Here is a 17839-nt window from a genome sequence, read left to right on the forward strand (position 1 = left end):
TGACCATAATGTACTGACCTCCCACGTCCGAGACTATTCTACCCGCCTCAAACGCTTATTGATCGGGATCGCGACCCCTCTAGTCTGAGTCCAGTCCCGAGTGAAAGACATGACTTTCTTAGGCCCGCCTCTAGCCCGTGCTCCGCACCTCCACCGGTCCATCCCCAGGCAGCCCCTGCCCCCACCTCCTCTCTGTCCATCAGCCCAAGTCCCTCCCTCGTCAGCAGAACATTCACCCCATCCCCCTCCCCCCATAACAATACCCTGCAACCCAACCCCGCTCATACAAACAAACTCCAACATCAAACAATCCCCACACAATTGCCCAACAAAAAAGCACCAAGATCAAAACAAGCATTCCTCCATCCCCCAACAATGCAAATGAAAACCTTAACTCACTCAGCTCTACCGCTGGTTCCAAATCAATGCAAACGGCATCACAAAAATCTTCCATGAAACACAAAACGGGAAACTTTTTACAAAAACAGAGAAACAAAAAGAAAAAGCAAAAACATGAACATTTCAGCCAAGTTCAAAAGTTCTCAATCCATCACCAGCCCTTTCTTTTTCACAAAGTCCAACACGTCCTCAAGCAACTCAAAGTAATTAAATACTGATCCTCACGCGTGACCCAGAGACGGGCTGGGTATAACAGTCCAAATGTCACCTTTTTCTTAAAAAAGAACCCATTTGTGGCTTCCTCGCGAGTGCTCTGTGAGCCCTATCCATCTCCAAGGACCGGGAGAATGCCCCATCCCCCAGCAGCTTCACAAACATGTCTGCGATGTATGCCCCAGCGTCCGTTGCTTCGGACCCCTCCAGGAGCCCGACGATTCTTGGGTTCTGCCGGCGGGACCTATTTTCTAGGTCCTCCACCTTCTCCAGGAGCTTCTTCTGCCGGTCCCTCAGCATCCCCACCTCCAGCTCCACCGCAGTCTGATGTTCCTCCTGCTCAGACAGCACTTTTTGTGCCTTCTGGATCGCCGATCTTGGGGGTCCAATCTAAGCTCCAGCCACTCAATTGACTCTTTTTCGGGTCCAAGCAGTCCCGTTTCTGCGTAGCAAAGCCTTCCTGAATGACTTGCATCAGCTGCTCCATAGACTGCTGGGTCAACAAGCTAGAGGTCCGAACCTCCATGCTGTCTTGGGCTACAGCACAAGCCTTTTCTATCTTTTTCTTTCAGCCCTTACGAACACTTCTAGTCCTTCTCTCCGTGCACCAAAGTGGGATTTCAGTAAACAATTGCCACTAACATCCATTTTACAACAAGTCTGGTAGAAAAACGGGGGAACGGTCCAAAAGTCCGACCAGAGCGGGAGCCACCAAATGTGCGACGTAGTACTTCATAGCTGTTACCGGAAGTCCCCTTCAGTACTATGTTCGATCTCTTTATAGATGTACGCAAGACAGACTTTACTACTTTCATCATTGTGTTTTGGAAGTTTAAAACTGATCCATTTTTAAACATCCACTTCTTAGTACAAAAAGGATATTGAAGCATTAGAGAATGAGTGTTACAAGAATTGAGGATTTGATTAGTAGGAAAGTTTGGATAAGAACATGGGAAAGAAAGTAGGCCATTTAAACCCGTGAGTTTGTTCTGTCATTGAATGAAGCTGTGGCTGATCTGACGTCTAACTCCATATACCGGCACACCCTTAATACCTTTGGTTAGCAGCAATCTGGGGCGGGTGTGTTTAAAATGAACAGTTTACTCAGCACCAGCTCTCATTTGTGAAAGGGCATTCTACCGTCCTTTTGTTTGAAAAAGATTTTCCGAAGTTCATACCCAAGAGGCCTGGCTCTATTTTTTTGCAATGTTCCTTAGTTCGAGACTCCCTAACCAACTAAACTAATTTTCTCACACCTACATTGTTCCCTTTAATAGTTTGAAAACTTGAATCAAATCATCCTTTAAACTTCTAAATTGAAGGGAATTGTTTATGTACTGTCCCTGTAATTTAAGCCTTGGGAGTCTAGGTATCAATCTAGTGAATCTGGCTGCACTGTAACCAATCACTGTTTATCGATGTACCATTTGTCAATGTTCTCTGGTGATTATTCTTTTGTCTACTATGTATGTTCTGTGTACATTCCCTTGGCTGCAGAAAAATACTTTTCACTGTACTTTGGTACATGTGACAATAAAACAAATCAATCAACCAATAAATCTCTCCCAAAGCCAATATAGTTTACTGAAGGTATGGAGCTTCAAACTGTCCACAGTGCTCCAGATAGGGTCTAACTAGGACATCAAATACAAGCATGTCCTGACTTTTTAAATTCCAGTCCACTAGAAATGAAGGCCTCTTGTTTGGTTTTTTTGCACTTCGCATGATATTTTATTGATCTATGTACATGTCCTTTTAAGTCTCTGGACCGCTAGCTTTTTTAGATCCAAATTGGATAGCCTTGCACTTTCTATGTAGAAATCTGTTTTTCGGTATAACAGTCTCTGCTGCTGTCTGGCCATTCTCCTCACTGCCGACCCTCTTGACCTTGTGGCCTCTCCAGGTCCCTAACCCATCCTCTCGCTGCCTACCCTATGAGCTTGAGGCTTCAGTTGCTCCATGACACTTCCTCTCGCCGAATCCCCCACTTGCCACTTCCCCCTCCTGAACCCTTGCTGCGTACAAGAACTCTGAATATGAGTGGCAAGAGGCAGAAGGAACAGCTTCAACTTTGAGGAAATAAGTCTGAACTGGAGGGTTGGTGGCGAGTGGATGAGTCACAAGAGCAGGAGAGACTGAAAGTTGGAGACTCTGAAGTGAGAGAGTGGGAAAAGCAGTTCCAAAAGTGCATCAATTGGGCCACGCACCTACTTCAAACCAGTGTGAAACGACTTTAAAACAAAACGAGAGTACACGCTCCATTTAGTGGCCAGCATTAAAGTGAAATAACATAAAAATGAGGCAGTATAAAACGGGGACTTGGTGTAAATAGCATCCATTTTTTAAGGTGCAGAGTGCGGGCCTATCCGGAATCTCACAGAACTTGCACAAAACACTCGTGTCGCGCAAGTGCCAGACAATGACCATCTGCAAAAAGAGAGAACCTAACCATCTCCCTTTTGTCATTCAGTGCCATTACCATCGCTGATGCCCCCACCATGAATATCCTGGGGGGATGGGGATTACCTTTGACCAGAAACTGAACAGGACTAAGCACATAAATACTGTGGCTATTATAGCACATCATTGGCTGCAATGCTACTGCAAATAACTCATCTTTTGACTCCCATAGCCTGTCCACAACCTACAAAGGCACAAGTCAGTATGATGGAATACTCTCCACTTGCCTAGATGAGTATAGCTCCAACAATAGTCACGTCCTACACCATTCAGGACAAAGCAGCCTGTATGATTGGCCCAATGCAATAACATTCACTCCTCCATTACTGGCTCTCACTGGCAGCATTATGTGTCATCTAAAAGATTCACTGCAACAGCTCATCAAGCCGCCTTCAACAGCACCTTCCAAACATATAATCTCTACCATCTAAAAGGCAAAGTGCAGCAGATGCATGGGGAAACCACCACCTGCGAGTTCTCCTCCAAGCCACACATTATCCTGTCTTGGAAATATGTCACTGTTCCTTCCCTTTTGCTTGGCCAAAAAACTGAAGTCCCTTCCTAACAGCACTCTGGGTACCTACACCAGTGGATTGCAGCAGTTCAAGAAAGCAGCTCACTCCTCCCACCTTAGAGAAATTAGAGATGGGCTACAAATGCTGGTCTTGTCAGTGACACATTTCATATACAATTTTTAAAATGTATACTGTGATATTCAGCTCTGCCTCACCACCACCTCTCAACCCTTCCGCTGTGTTAAGTTGTTTGACTTTGCATCCAATTAAATCTTGGGAACGCCAGAGACCTATGCCTTTGGTCCCTGCTGCAGACTTTTCCTTTGCCACCTATTTCCTTCCCCCTCTTGGATAATTGCTGTGGGACTGAACTAGATGGACTATTCACAACATTGCCATAATATTTGACTTTGAGCTGCAAGCCAAACATCGGCAAGACTGCCATTCCAACCTCTAACATCAGCCAACTGTGCCCCTGCCTCAGCTTATCTGCCGTTTACACCAGAACCATACTTTTTGATAAATGTTAAGACTTGAATCTTTCAATGTGTGCCTGGCCAGCCTTCCGTGTTCTACCTTCCGTAAACATAAGGTTACCCAACAGTGCTGACCATGTCCTAACTCTCACCGCATCATTCCAGTGCTTGCTCGTCTACACTGGCTCTCGGTTAAGCAACACCGCAATATAAAAATTCTAGTCTTTTTTTCCAAATCCCTCCATGATCTTGCTGCCATCGAGCTCTCTAATCTCCCCTCACCCTCATACCTCAGCTATCTGTGCCCATCCAATGCTGGCCAATTTTAATTGCTGGACCTATGTCTTCATTTGCCAATGCCCTTTGCACTGGAATCCCCTCTTAAACCTCTTCCTCAAGAAGCTCCTTAAAATATAGCACTTTAACCAAATTTTGGTCAACTGCCCTAATATCACTTTGTGTAGTTTGGCACTCTTGTGGAGCATTTTGGGGAAATCATGTTAAGGCTGTTATATATAGGACGGTGCAGTGGTTTGTACTGCTGGTTTATGGGGTGCCTGATCAATTTCTGATTGATCTGGATGGTGCATGAAGTTTCTGATTCATTCCTGGAGGGTAATGGTCATGTGTTGATGGCATCTCGCAGTGTTCCCTGACTGGCTCCTTACAATGGCAATTATTTATAGAATCATCCTCATTAAAGTTTGTTTCTGTTAGATCAACGGATGTTATAATATCTTCCTTCGTTTATTTATGATGGGGGGAATATGCTGTCATGCCCTCATGATTGATACCTTAAGCTTCTCATCTTGGTCTTTGTTTAATTGGTATTAAATCAGACTGCTATCAGTGACCGTCTTATAGCACTTTAACCAAATTTTGGTCAACTGCCCTAATATCACTTTGTGTAGTTTGGCACTCTTGTGGAGCATTTTGGGGAAATCATGTTAAGGCTGTTATATATAGGACGGCGCAGTGGTTTGTACTGCTGCCTCACTGCACCGAGGACCCAGGTTTGATCGCGGCCCCGGGTCACTGTCCGTGTGGAGTTTGCACATTCTCCCCATGTCTGCGTGGGTCTCACCCCCACGACCCAAAGATGTGTACGGTCGGTGGATTGGCCACGTTAATTTCCCCTTAATTGAAAAAAATAATTGGGCACTATAAATTGTTTTAGAAAGGGTGTTGTATATAAATGCACGTTTTTGATATACGTTCTAGGTACTCTTTTAACTTAAATTCCAATTGTGTTTTTTTGAGACTTTAACTGTACAGGCAACAGGAGATCATTTGATGAAGTAACTTGGGAAATTTTAATAAGTTGTGAATTAATTTTTATCAAATTGGGCAGGACTTCACTACTGTCTTACAGTTCTTCCTTCACAGTTCAGCCGTGGGTATGGATTGACACTCAGTCTCTGTTATCTCCCATAACTTCTGCTTCCCTGTGGAAAGCAGGCACTGTAAACTTCAGTTTCAGTCTTGCTGTGCGCCTTGATCAGTGAAAGTTGCTGCTTATTAACCCTTTCCAAGCTGCAACCCACAGTGTGATAAATGATATTGCATTCTGATTGCCTAAATGAGGCAAGGTTATTTTCCAACTGGTTTATGGGGTGCCTGATCAATTTCTGATTGATCTGGATGGTGCATGAAGTTTCTGATTCGTTCCTGGAGGGTAATGTTCATGTGTTGATGGCATCTCGCAGTGTTCCCTGACTGGCTCCTTACAATGGCAATTATTTATAGAATCATCCTCATTAAAGTTTGTTTCTGTTAGATCAACGGATGTTATAATATCTTCCTTCGTTTATTTATGATGGGGGGAATATGCTGTCATGCCCTCATGATTGATACCTTAAGCTTCTCATCTTGGTCTTTGTTTAATTGGTATTAAATCAGACTGCTATCAGTGACCGTCTTAGAGGCCAATTGCTGGGTGATGTTTTTTTCCCCTCTGTGGTTACTTGGAATAAGTTACTTTTGAAAGAAAGGATAGAAGGAAGATTACATTGTACTAATAAAACTGATTGTGCTTAAAGGTATACAGAGTATGTATAGAATGCATAGACATAATCTGTGTTTCAAGTCTCCTTCGAATGGTTTTGATGTCTGCTTTATTTGAGATAAAGCATATGATGTCTGGGAACATGTATTCATCAATCTTGATGCCTTAATTTATCTATAGATATCAGTATTTCCTGTAGAACTTGATTAAAACAGGCACTTGTCGATGTGTTTTTGTTGAGAGAACTGCTTTGCCATAGTGTGTTGTATCTGTCTGCTTGGTACAACTCGATTAAAATGCAGAATAGCTTTGCAAAGCTGATACAGTAACAAAAATTGCACAAAGTCTATATAAAATCAGTGCTTGTAAGTGATTGGTGTGATAAATATAACAATGCATTCAACAAATATATATTTCTAAGTAATTAAGTTTAGAGTTACAAAGCTAATAACTTTAATTCTAAACTTACAAAATCAAGGATGGTTACATAATGTGAAAGGAAGTGACAAGTGTTTTTATTGATTTTGGTATACAAAACAAGGATAAGTATGGACAAACAATAGGGCACAGAGGAAAAAGAAAAATGTTTACTCATCAGTCGGTTTCAACTATTTACATACATCGTTGTTTCCCTTGCATTATTTACAGTGGTGGTTGTGATTTCCTGTTTTCTGTTCCCCAATGTGTTTCTGGTTCTAGTTGTTACCCCCCTCCTTGCTGTGTCATGGCTACCCCCTCCTGTTCTTTGGCTTCTTAGTTGTTGGCCACAAACAGGCCTTCCGAGTGAATAACTCCCACGTTTTGTGGAAGCCCTTCTCTGACCCTCTAATTTGGAGAAATTCCAATAGGGCGCTCAGCCAGCCTGCAGCTTTGGGTGGTGCTGCTCACCGCCACCCAAGCAGGATTCTCTGGTGGGCGATTAGGGAGGCAAGGGCGTTGGCCCTCCTCCCCATGAATAGACCCGGCTGTTCTGAGACCCCGAAGACTGCCACTCCTGAGCATGTCTCCACGCTCATCCCCACCACCTCGGACATTGGCTCGAAGAAGGCCGTCCAAAACCCAGCAAGTCTGGGGGAAGAGCAGAACATGTGAGCATTGTTGGTCGGACCTTCTTGGCACCGCTCACATTTATGCTCCACCTCCGGGAGGAAATTGCTCATTCGGGTTCTGCGTCCGACAGGTCCTCTAGCAGTGATTGTCGTGGTGGCCATGGATATGTCCTTGTTTCCCTTTTGTAGGAAGTTTTTGATTGTAGGCACTTGCGTTTGTTTGCCCTGTCAGCTGGAATCTTTTTGTGAGTTCTTTGAGTGTTGTTAGTGTAAAAGTCCCTCACTGTTGTCCCCATTCTGTCTCCACCTTTTATTTAAAAAAAAAAAGAATTTAGAGTACCCAATTCATTTTTTCCAATTAAAGGGCAATTTAGTGTGGCCAATCCACCTGCCCTGCACATCTTTGGGTTGTGGGGCAAAACTCACACAAACACGGGGAGAATGTGCAAACTCCACACGGACAGTGTCCCAGAGCCGGGATCGAACCTGGGACCTCGGTGCCATGATACAGCAGTGCTAACCTTTTGAAGGTGGCCTCCATAGTCGCCGACGTGAAGCTGTGGTTGTTGTAGATGGGGGCTTTGTCGGACATTAGGTTAACCTGAAATGCTGTCACAGTTGGTTCCATGACCGGAGTGTTGCTACCAGCACTGGGCTCATTGAATATTAGGTGGTGAATGGAGTGCCGCTAGGGCCCGGAGGGAGGTCCCTCTGCAGGAACCCTCCTCCATAAGCACCCACTATGCTTCAGGCGCCTTTATCCACCCCTTTACCCCCTCCACGGTTGCCGCCCAGTGATAATATTGCAGATTTCTAGCCCCCCCCCCCCCCCAAACCAAGGATCTCGTTCACTTTCTGTGGGATCCTTGCATTTTTCCTGCCCCACACAAATCAGTTTGTCTAATTAATTGAAAAAGGTGGTTAGCATTGCTGCCTACGGCGCTGAGGACCTGGGTTCGAATCCCGGCCCTGGGTCACTGTCCGTGTGGAGTTTGCACATTCTCCCCGTGTTTGCGTGGGTTTCACCCCCACAACCCAAAAGATGGGCAGGGTAGGTGGATTGGCCATGCTAAATTGCCCCTTAATTGTAAAAATAATTGGGTACTCTAAATTTAAAAAAAAAAATTAATTGAAAAAGGCCTTGGGGATATAGATTAGGATGGATCCAAACAAACTGGAACCTGGGCAGTACGTTCATTTGATCATCTGCACCCTCCCCGCCAGGGAGAGTGGGAATGGGTGCCATCACTGAGGTCCTTTTTTTTACTTCCTCCGTCAGGCTGGTCAGGTTGCACTTGTGGATTCCTGTCCAGTCATGAGCGATTTAGATCCTCATGTAGTGGAATTTGTGTCGGGCCTGTTAAATGGCAACTCCTCCATCTCTACCCCACCGTCTTGCAGGTTCACCGGGATGATCTCGCTTTTGCTCCGGTTAAGTTTGTAACCCAAGAAGGCTCCAAACTCTTTCAAGAGGGCCATATTTCCTTCCATGCTGCTATGTTGGTCCGAGATGTAGAGGAGCAGGTCATCTGCATAGAGCGAGACGCAATGCTCTGTCTCCTCTCCCTTTCCAGTTATTTGCGGCCCTGAACGCGATCACCTAGTGGTTTGATTGCCAGGATGAACAGCAGCGGACCAAGCCCGAACTGCTCCAGTACCTCGATGAGGTACTTCCATTCGACTCTGTCAAAGGCCTTTTCTGCGTCCTGGGAGACGATCACCTCGGGTGTTCTCTCCCCGGATGTGTTAATGATCACGTTCAGCAGGCGTCTGATGTTTGATGTCAACTGTCTACCCTTGACAAAGCCCGTCTGGTCTTCTACAACCACCTCTGGTGTGCAGTCCTCCAGTCTTTTGGCTAGGATCTTGACCAGTATTTTTGCATCTGCGTTTAACAGCGAGATGCATCTGTAGGAACCGCATTCTGTTGGGTCTTTGTCTTTCTTGGTATCAGCGTGATTGAAGCTTGTGCTAAGGGAGGTGGCAGAGTCCACTTCCAGTATGGAGTTGACTAGCTGGTGCCTAGCCACCCTCTCTTCCCTATCTCTCCGTGCTTTGTAAGTTATAATTTCACCCTTGATCACAGCCTACACCACCCCTCAGAACGTGGAGGATGAGACCTCTCCATTCTGGTTGTTAGTCATACACTCGTCAATGGCCTGTGATATTATCTCTCAGAAGGCCTTATCGGTTAGGAGGGCCGTGTCCAGGTTGCCCAGTATTTGGGACACAGAGTCTATGGGATTCCTACCTTAGATGCTGCCTGGTAGGCCCACAATTCATAGGTTTTGCCACCTCAGCCGGTTCTCCTTTCCCTTTCAGGTTCCCTTGCGCACGACCATCCTTGCCACTTCCTTTTCCCGGGCGATGGTCTGGTCTGGTGCAGCCCTCTCCAGCTGCTTAATTGTTTCCTCCTCGGCTTCCAGTCACCTTTCCGCCTTATCCAGGGCCACCTGCATGGTCACCATAGTTTCAGCAACAGCTTGATCGCAAGCTTCATTGCAGCTTGAATGTCTGATTTTGTTTCCTCCTGATGCTTTCTCATTTTTCTTGAGAGAAACATTGTCCACTCCTCCAGTGTGTGTGGGGTGGGGGGGAGGGGGCTTCTCATGCAGTGGGCCCCCTTGCTCTGACGAAGCCCGAGTTGCGCCACCTCGTGTGCCGGTTCAGTCATTTGCTTGTCCAGGTTTTTTCCGCTCCTGGTCTCCACTCTTTCTTTGGATTGGCTGCTGTTTGGCATTTTTCTCTGTTGTGTTGTGGTAGTGGTGTGGGGCTATTTTTTGGTGTCAAGTCAGGCAAAAAGAGCCTATTTTTCAGGTTTGGGGTTCTGGGGCTGGTGGGGAGAGAGAACCACCTGATGTGCGACTTCTCAGCATATCTGTCACCGGGAATCGGAAGTGACTTCTTTTAACCATCACAAGTTAAACTACACTAACTTCATACACAAGGCTAAATAATTAAACAATGTTTTTCTTTGCATAATGTGTCTTTGAATTTAGGGAAGGCAGTTGATAAGTTTTAATTGCTCGTGCAGTGGATAGTTCCACACCAGTATTGTTCAATATTGACATCTTGCATCACTGGCTTAAGAGCTATATGGTTTTGCTCCCTTGTCAGATGTGAGTATAATGTTAACAAAGACCAAGTCATGTAATGAGCTAGTGCCCCAGAATTCAGCATAAAATCAGATTGGGTTGGCATATTTTGATTATTTGTCTAATGCCCATAACTAAACTACAAACTAATTGTAAATTTTTACCTTTTCTACAAATGGACTCCGCGTGTTGGTGGGTATTGAACAAGGGGGCATAAATCTAAAATCATCACTAATTTATCTCACAAAATACTTGATTTGATTTTCTTGCTGGCATAGTAAGAATGTGAAACTTGCTGCAAGGAATGGCTGAAGCAGGTAGCACTGACACAGTTCAAGCTTATTTCCCATTTGAGGGAGCAGGGAACAGAAAGATAGGGAAGGTATTTCGAGGAAATTTAAGAAGACTAATGTGGAGTATAACACCGCCATAGTCGAGTTGTGCCAAATGGCCTGTTTGTATCCTATAGATTGTAATTAATCCTATCTAATGTGGCATGGAACATAAATGATTTTGTCTTTTGTAACTTTCAGAATCTGCTCCCAGCTCTCCGAGGGTGGGAAGTCCTGTTGACAAAGAAAAGAAAAATGTTGAAACCAATAACCTTCAGGCAATGTCTAAGGGACTTTCTACAAGTTTGCCCGATTTGGAATCTGATCCTTGGATAGAAGTGAAAAAGAGACACCGTCCATCGCAGCTCAGTCCAAAGGTATATATGAATTTTGCCCTTGTATCTATAAATTATATACTTCATTATGAAACAAGTTGATGCCAGAATCCTTGGTGCCAAAACTGTGACATCAAAGTGCTATGCACTGAATTATAGTGTAAAGTGTTGTGGGGTCTGTACTGAATGTAAACTTATCTCTGAGACAATGTAAGCTGTACTGCAACAAATGCATGGTTTTGTTTGGTTAGTTGCCTCAATTAATGTCTGTGATTAAGGGTACAGTGTGTATCGAAGAGATTTTTGCCCTTGTAAAGTTCAGAGTGTAACCAGAAATTTGCTTAATAGAAAAGTATTTTTGTAGGCAGCTAATTTGTCCAGTGATAGAATCCATATTGAATAGTCGGGGATAGCTTTTCCACTTCTGTTAGTATCAAATGCACTGATGTACACAGTGTAATATTTTATATTTACCATTCTCAATCTTGTCAAAAGGTGCACAATTGCTGGCAGTTATATTTTGGTGAGTTATCTTTTGAAATTTTCCAAGCTCATTTCAAATAGGAATTCTTAATATTTTTATAAAGAGGAGACTTTTTATCCTAACAACCTATTACACGAACTTTGCGCTCCAGAGGTTAAATGATAATAGTCTGTTGGTCACCTAGTTCCCTAAATTTCCTTTTAATCTTTTAGTTTAGCAATTCTATAATGTTTAACTTTAGTTTATATTGCATCACTTGATTGACTTGATAAAACCTGTCATTTAATTGGAACATAGTTTTAGAATTTCAAAAATATTCAATTTCTTGTTATTTAAGGGGCCAGTCTTGCTTGTACCAATGGACCAGAGCAGTCTGCCACAAGTTGAGGGGGCCAGAAATGAGTTGGAAGAAACGTCCCGATACTTATGGTGTCATTTGTGCACACCATCCATCTCCTGTGTCTTTTGTCTTTCCCTCACTCTCCTTTGTCTTTATCTCACTTCCATGTGCTTGCTTTCTCTTTTTCTTTCCTTTACAAATGCAACCTCTCCTTTCCCTTGTTTGTAACATTGTTCACGTTCTTGTCGCCTGCTCTTTCCCCATCTCTTCTTCCTTCTCTTCATTCTGTCTTTGTATTTTTTCTCTTTCTAACTCTCTCTCTCTTATTCCTCCTTCACTCTTCTCTATCGTTCCTCTACCCCTTTTGTCTTCCTCCTCTTAATTGGGAAAGTAAGCTGAGAATCTCCTCCTGGCTTTCTGTGGACAAGGATTACTGGTGCATTCACAAGAAGTAGCCCTGCGTAATTGTTTTTTTTTTAAATTTAGAGTACAGTAACCAATTCATTTTTGTTTCTAATTAAGGGGCAATTTAGCATGGCCAATCCATCTACCCTGCACATCTTTGGGTTGTGGGGGTGAAACCCATGCAGACATGGGTAGAATGTGCAAAACTCCACACGGACAGTGACTCGGGGCCGGGTTCGAACCTAGGACCTTGGCGCCGTGAGGCAGCAGTGCTAACCACTGCACCACCGTGCTGCACTGTGTAATTGTTTTTTGAGCACTGTTTTGGCTTATTCAAGATATGCAGGCCAAGGCTCAACTGTTGTTATACTTCTACTCTCGTCACAAAATGTGTACAGTGAGAAATAGGAGTCCTATGAATGAATAGTGATTAAGTTAGAACACCCACTGGCAATGCAGCTGCTCTGATAAAAGTAAGATTTATAAGATGATGAGGGGGATAGATAGAGTGGACGTTCAGAGACTATTTCCTCGGGTGAATGTAGCTGTTACAAGGAGGCATAACTATAAGGTTCAGGGTGGGAGATATAGGAGGGATGTCCGAGGTAGGTTCTTTACTCAGAGGGTGGTTAGGGTGTGGAATGGACTGCCTGCTGTGATAGTGGAGTCGGACACTTTAGGAACTTTCAAGCGGTTATTGGATAGGCACATGGAAGACACCAGAATGACACGGAGTGGGATAGCTTGATCTTGGTTTCAGACAATGCTCGGCACAACATCGAGGGCCGAAGGGCTTATTCTGTGCTGTACTGTTCTATGTTCTAACAGCCAGACATTACAACTGGTATGCTCGTCATTAAAATGTGCCTTTTGCTCCCTGCAATACTGCTGAGCCTGCACCAGCAATATTGTGCATTCCTGAAAGTACTCTTTGCTAGCTATTGGGGAGCATATATTACGTGCCAGTCCAGTGATCACCTGAGAAAGCTGGCTGGCCGGGTATTTTGTTGGCATTTTCACTTGGGAGATGCTCAGCAGCCTGCTTAAAATCATGACCGGCTAGAAATTGATTTGATACCTGATCTTAATGCAAAGGGCAGCACAGTAGCATAGTGGTTAGCACAATTGCTTCACCGCTCCAGGGTACCAGGTGCGATTCCCGGCTTGGGTCACTGTCTGTGCGGAGTCTGCGCGTTCTCTGGGTGTGTGTGTGTGGGTTTCCTCCGGGTGCTCCGGTTTCCTCCCACAGTCCAAAGATGTGCAGGATAGGTAGATTGGCCATGCTAAATTGCCCTTGGTGTTGGGTGGGGTTGCTGGGTTATGTGGATGGGGTGGAGGTGTAGGCTTGGGTGGGGGCACTTTCCAAGAGCCGGTGCAGACTCGATGGGCCGAATGGCCTCCTGCACTGTAAATTCTGTAAAATCAATTGAACCTTATTTGATCTTCTATGCTGTGGTATTGCAGGAGCACACAATAAATAAAAGACGGGGACACAGGAACAAGAAGCACTTGTCCAGTGATACCCAATGTCCTCCTTGCTTCAACTCAATTGAACTTGGACGATCTTTGATCTGCTTTTTGAAATTAATTTCCAATAATATGAAGCATAAAGAACACTGATCAGCTTAAGATTTAAAATCTGCTACTGCGGTAGAGAAATAAAAAACACAGCAAAACAATAAGACTATTAAAAGTGAGGCGCAGGTAGACTAGGAGAGAATAAAACCATTAATAGACCACCTTTTACCTCTCCTCCCCAGCATCCTCTTCTCCCTCCCCCCCCCCCCCCCCCCCCCCCCCCCCCCCCCCCCGGTAACTGAAGCACACAGGCAATAAGCTTTAAAGTAAAGAATACAGATAAATAGAAATGATTGAAATTTATAGACTGGGGATGCTTCGTAGCTTGCATTGCCCAAAATATTTTAAAATTCAATTTGTATGAACATTGCATTAATATTTCACATCTGGTATGCTATATACAGTATTCACTGAAACCAACAATTTTTAAACAGGTGAGAGTGATCACTTGGCCCATCATAACTCGCCTATCCAGAATAAAACCCAGAAAGTCCCATCGCACAATCTAATCTAAGTTAATCACCGATTTTTGCCATCATGATCCTATCTTCGCTTTTATCATTATGCTATCTTATCTTTACTGTCTGAATGAAAAATGTTTGGCAATTTTGCTGAACTTTCTTTTCACCAATTTGAGTATATCCATAAGTTCTAGTAACCTTTTTAAATGGTAGCCACGATGTGGAGATGCTGGCATTGGGCTAGGGTGAACACAGTAAGAAGTCTTACAACACCACGTTAAAGTCCAACATGTTTGTTTCAAACACTAGCTTTCGGAGCACTGCTCCATTTCACCTGAGGAAGGAGTAGTGCTCTGAAAGCTAGTGTTTGAAACAAACATGTTGGACTTTAACCTGGTGTTGTAAGACTTCTTATTGTGCTAACCTTTTTAAAAGCAGACCTCTGTTCTGCATTGATATCTGAGAGAAGTAACCTTTGTGCAAGACATGTGCATACAGCCTTTGAATTGTTTCTTACATTAGCTTAGACTGCAGATTCGTAATCTTATTTCTCCAAGTTGTTATAGTCAAGTTGCATTTTGTGAATTATTTTTGGTGCAACCCCTCAGTAAGTGCATTGCATCAGCTTAAAAAAAAAGGAAAGTCCTGTTTTGGAAGGCTAAATAAAATAAAGTGCTCATTTCAAAATAAAGTTTGAATTCTAATGTTTCCATTTAAAATTGTTGGCTAATGATGTTTGATTAATAGCATCTCTTGGAGTCTTGCTAATTTCAATCTCTGCAGCTTTCATGACAAAAATTACAGCATGTGCTTGCAATACAAAATGGGCTGTTATAGTCATAGCAACGCCCAATTCAGAAAGTTTTCTTTTTAATTATTTTTGTCTTTCAAAGAAATTTGAAAAAGTATTGTTAAGCCTGGAGCACATTAGGAGAATACAGGAACAACAGTTGTGTAATACCAGAGCATTTTATCTTGACCTTCCAAAGGAGATGCTTTTTCTTTACTCTGATCCCAGTTTCTTTTTTATTTTGGCTGAAATAGGTTTTGACAACTCCAAGCACTACAGATGTAGGCTAAACAGTATACATGTTCTCATATGTGTGGGGAAGGCAGTTATGTCCGTTTGCTTTTCAAACTATATTGACACACATGACATTAATAGCTGGCATGAGATTTCCCCTTTAATGTCGCATCTAGGCAAGTTTTGACATCTGAAGTACCAGTTTTACTCACCAATCATTAGTGGGGGGGGGGAAGAGAGGTTCAGAGAGAGACAGAGAGAGAGACAGTGTGTTGCTCGTTGTGCTTAGTGAGTGTGCTTAACACTCAATTTGGCTCTGTTTCGTTACTTAGCTTTGGAGTCGCCAGGTATCGTTAAGATACCGCCACAAGTTTCAAGGTCAAGTTCAAAGCAATAAAACTATACACCAATTAGTAAGTTCAAACAAGACACGTTTATTATATTACAGTAATCTAATCATGCATATAAACTATAAGACTAGGCTAATCCTACCACTAATAGGCCAAATACTTATCTGGACAAGGGGACTGCCGGATCAGGGAACAACGGCTTCTAGCTTTGTCCTGGGTCCGCAGGCTTCCAGTAATTATGGTCTAAAGGGGTCAGGAGTGTCTATTCCCGTAACGTGCGTTGTGACACTTACTTGTTGGCGGCTGCTTTTCCAGACCTCTCCTTCACAAGGTTCTTCTGCTGCAACAGTGTTCTGCTGGGAGGGCTAGCTGGTCAAGGAGAGGCTGGCAGAGAGCTGGTCGAGGAGAGGCTGGCAGAGAGAGCTGGGGTCGCGTTCTCTGTCTTATACTCCTCTCAGGGTCTTGTGCCCACCTGGGCGGACCCTCTATACTCGTAATCGATTGGGTCTCTTCCCAATCGATTGATTTGAATTCCCCAATAGCGGGGCAGTTGCTCGATCACTGGGGCAGTTCTTGGGGCTCATTGTTTTGGGCTTCTTTGGTGCCGAAAAGCCTGGCCTTCCATCCAATGTATCGATTAGTGTTAACTTGTGTCTTTTGTGCCTGGGGATCGCCCGGTATCGCCTCATTAATATGCTAACTGTTTCTTTTCATAGTGCTGTCTGGTTTCAGCAACAGCCAAACTGGTTTCTGCAGCAGTCCAAATATACAAGCACTCTGCAAGCTGCTTGCTTTTTACAACCTGTCCAATTTTCCCTGCATTCCTTGCAATGTTCCATTTTGTGTTTGGGCAGTGGTCACCCCAGGTGGCTACACTCCCTCCTTGTGATCCTCATGAGAAATCATGAAGGATCACCCAAGGTCGGTGTCTTTTGGTTTCGCTGATCACAGCGAGTCCCATGGCCTCTATACTTTCCTCAATTATGGCACAAAACTTTTACCTAACAATCTCTGGTTGGCGCTATGTCAAAGGGGACATGCATTACTAGGGAACCTCTAACTATCCTTTGTAAACTACACTCCCTTACACATTTAAACATTCTAACCTCCTATCCTTAAAACATTATCAATACATTCCATTTCTGACTCGGCAGTCGAGCTCAGAACATTACAATACATCTGCAAAAGTCTTTATTTAGGTGGCTACAAGAGAGAATCGAAATTTTAGCCCTTTTCTCCCCTGACATTTGCTGCTATTTATTATACAATATTCTAAACCGACTAGCTTCTGTCAGATATTGGATTTCAACTGTTGTCTTCTGAGCAAGGCTCATCTTTCATAAATTTCAAATCATCCAAAACTCAACTGCCAGCATCGTTTGCTAGTTTAACCCTCTTCCTTGCTCCATCCTTAGTAGTGAAGCTTTCAGACATCTCTAACTTACTCTCTGAAATACTGTCCTCTAAACTCACTGGCCTTTTTCCATGTTTTGGAAAGCCATTTCAAACCATCTCTTTAACAAAACCATTATATGTCCACATCGGCTTTCCTCTTTTTATCTTAAATGTCTTGTAGTTTAATGGTGATGGTCACAGCTGGCTCTTTGAGAAGCTCTCCAATGAGTTCCAACTCTACAGCTCCTTACTCCTAGCCCTGCATTTCTCCTTTTCAAGTATTTGTCCAAGCCCCTTTTGAAAATGGCTAAGTCTGCTTACACCACTGTTTCAGACAGCGTATTCTAGGTTGTAACTTGAATCAACATTTTTCTCCATTTCACCTCTTGCTTATTTGCTATTACTTTAGAGTGCGGCTCCTTTAACAATCCTTCTGTCAATGGCAACAAAACTTTTGTGATTTTACTAATCTCTTTCATATTTGTCTTTAATCTTCCCTGGTGTAAGGAAAACAATTCCAGGTTCTCTACTCCATTTAAGTCTAGTTTCTCAACCCTTGTACCACCTATAAAACTCCACACTATGGGAAAGAAACAAAAATCTTGTGAAGCAGCATTACATGGTCAGTCTCATTTCTTAAATATTAATTGAACAATGAGTCGCCCAGACAAGAGTGTTAAAATTTGTGCTTCTCAAGATTAACCAACTATACTCATTGCTATACCAAGAGATAAGTGTATAGTTTATAACCACATTACATGCCACATCAAATGTTACATGCAAAATACGAGCTCTTGGTGTAGGGGGTAATGTTCGCAAGGATAGATGATTGGTTAGTTAACAGAAACTGAGAGGCATAAATGGCTCTTTTAAGGCTGTCAAGATGCAACAAGTGGAGTGGCACAGGGATCAGTGCTGGGCCT

The 17839-nt window shown here is 43.5% G+C and overlaps 1 protein-coding gene across 6 annotated transcripts in view; it reads left to right on the forward strand.

The window, feature by feature from the left end:
* LOC119963381 (la-related protein 1B-like) overlaps window positions 1-17839 on the forward strand; it is a 153271-nt gene that overhangs the window by 76319 nt on the left and 59113 nt on the right. For all 6 annotated transcript variants that reach the window (XR_005460087.1, XR_005460088.1, XM_038792423.1 and 3 more), the window contains one exon: window positions 10746-10921. Coding sequence is in view for 4 of the 6 variants with exons in the window: in XM_038792423.1 (XP_038648351.1) it covers window positions 10746-10921 (176 nt within the window). In the remaining 2 variants the exon portion in view is untranslated. The remainder of the gene's footprint in view (window positions 1-10745; window positions 10922-17839) is intronic.

This window comes from Scyliorhinus canicula, chromosome 3 (assembly GCF_902713615.1).
Source record: "Scyliorhinus canicula chromosome 3, sScyCan1.1, whole genome shotgun sequence".
NCBI classification, from domain to species: Eukaryota; Metazoa; Chordata; class Chondrichthyes; order Carcharhiniformes; family Scyliorhinidae; genus Scyliorhinus; species Scyliorhinus canicula.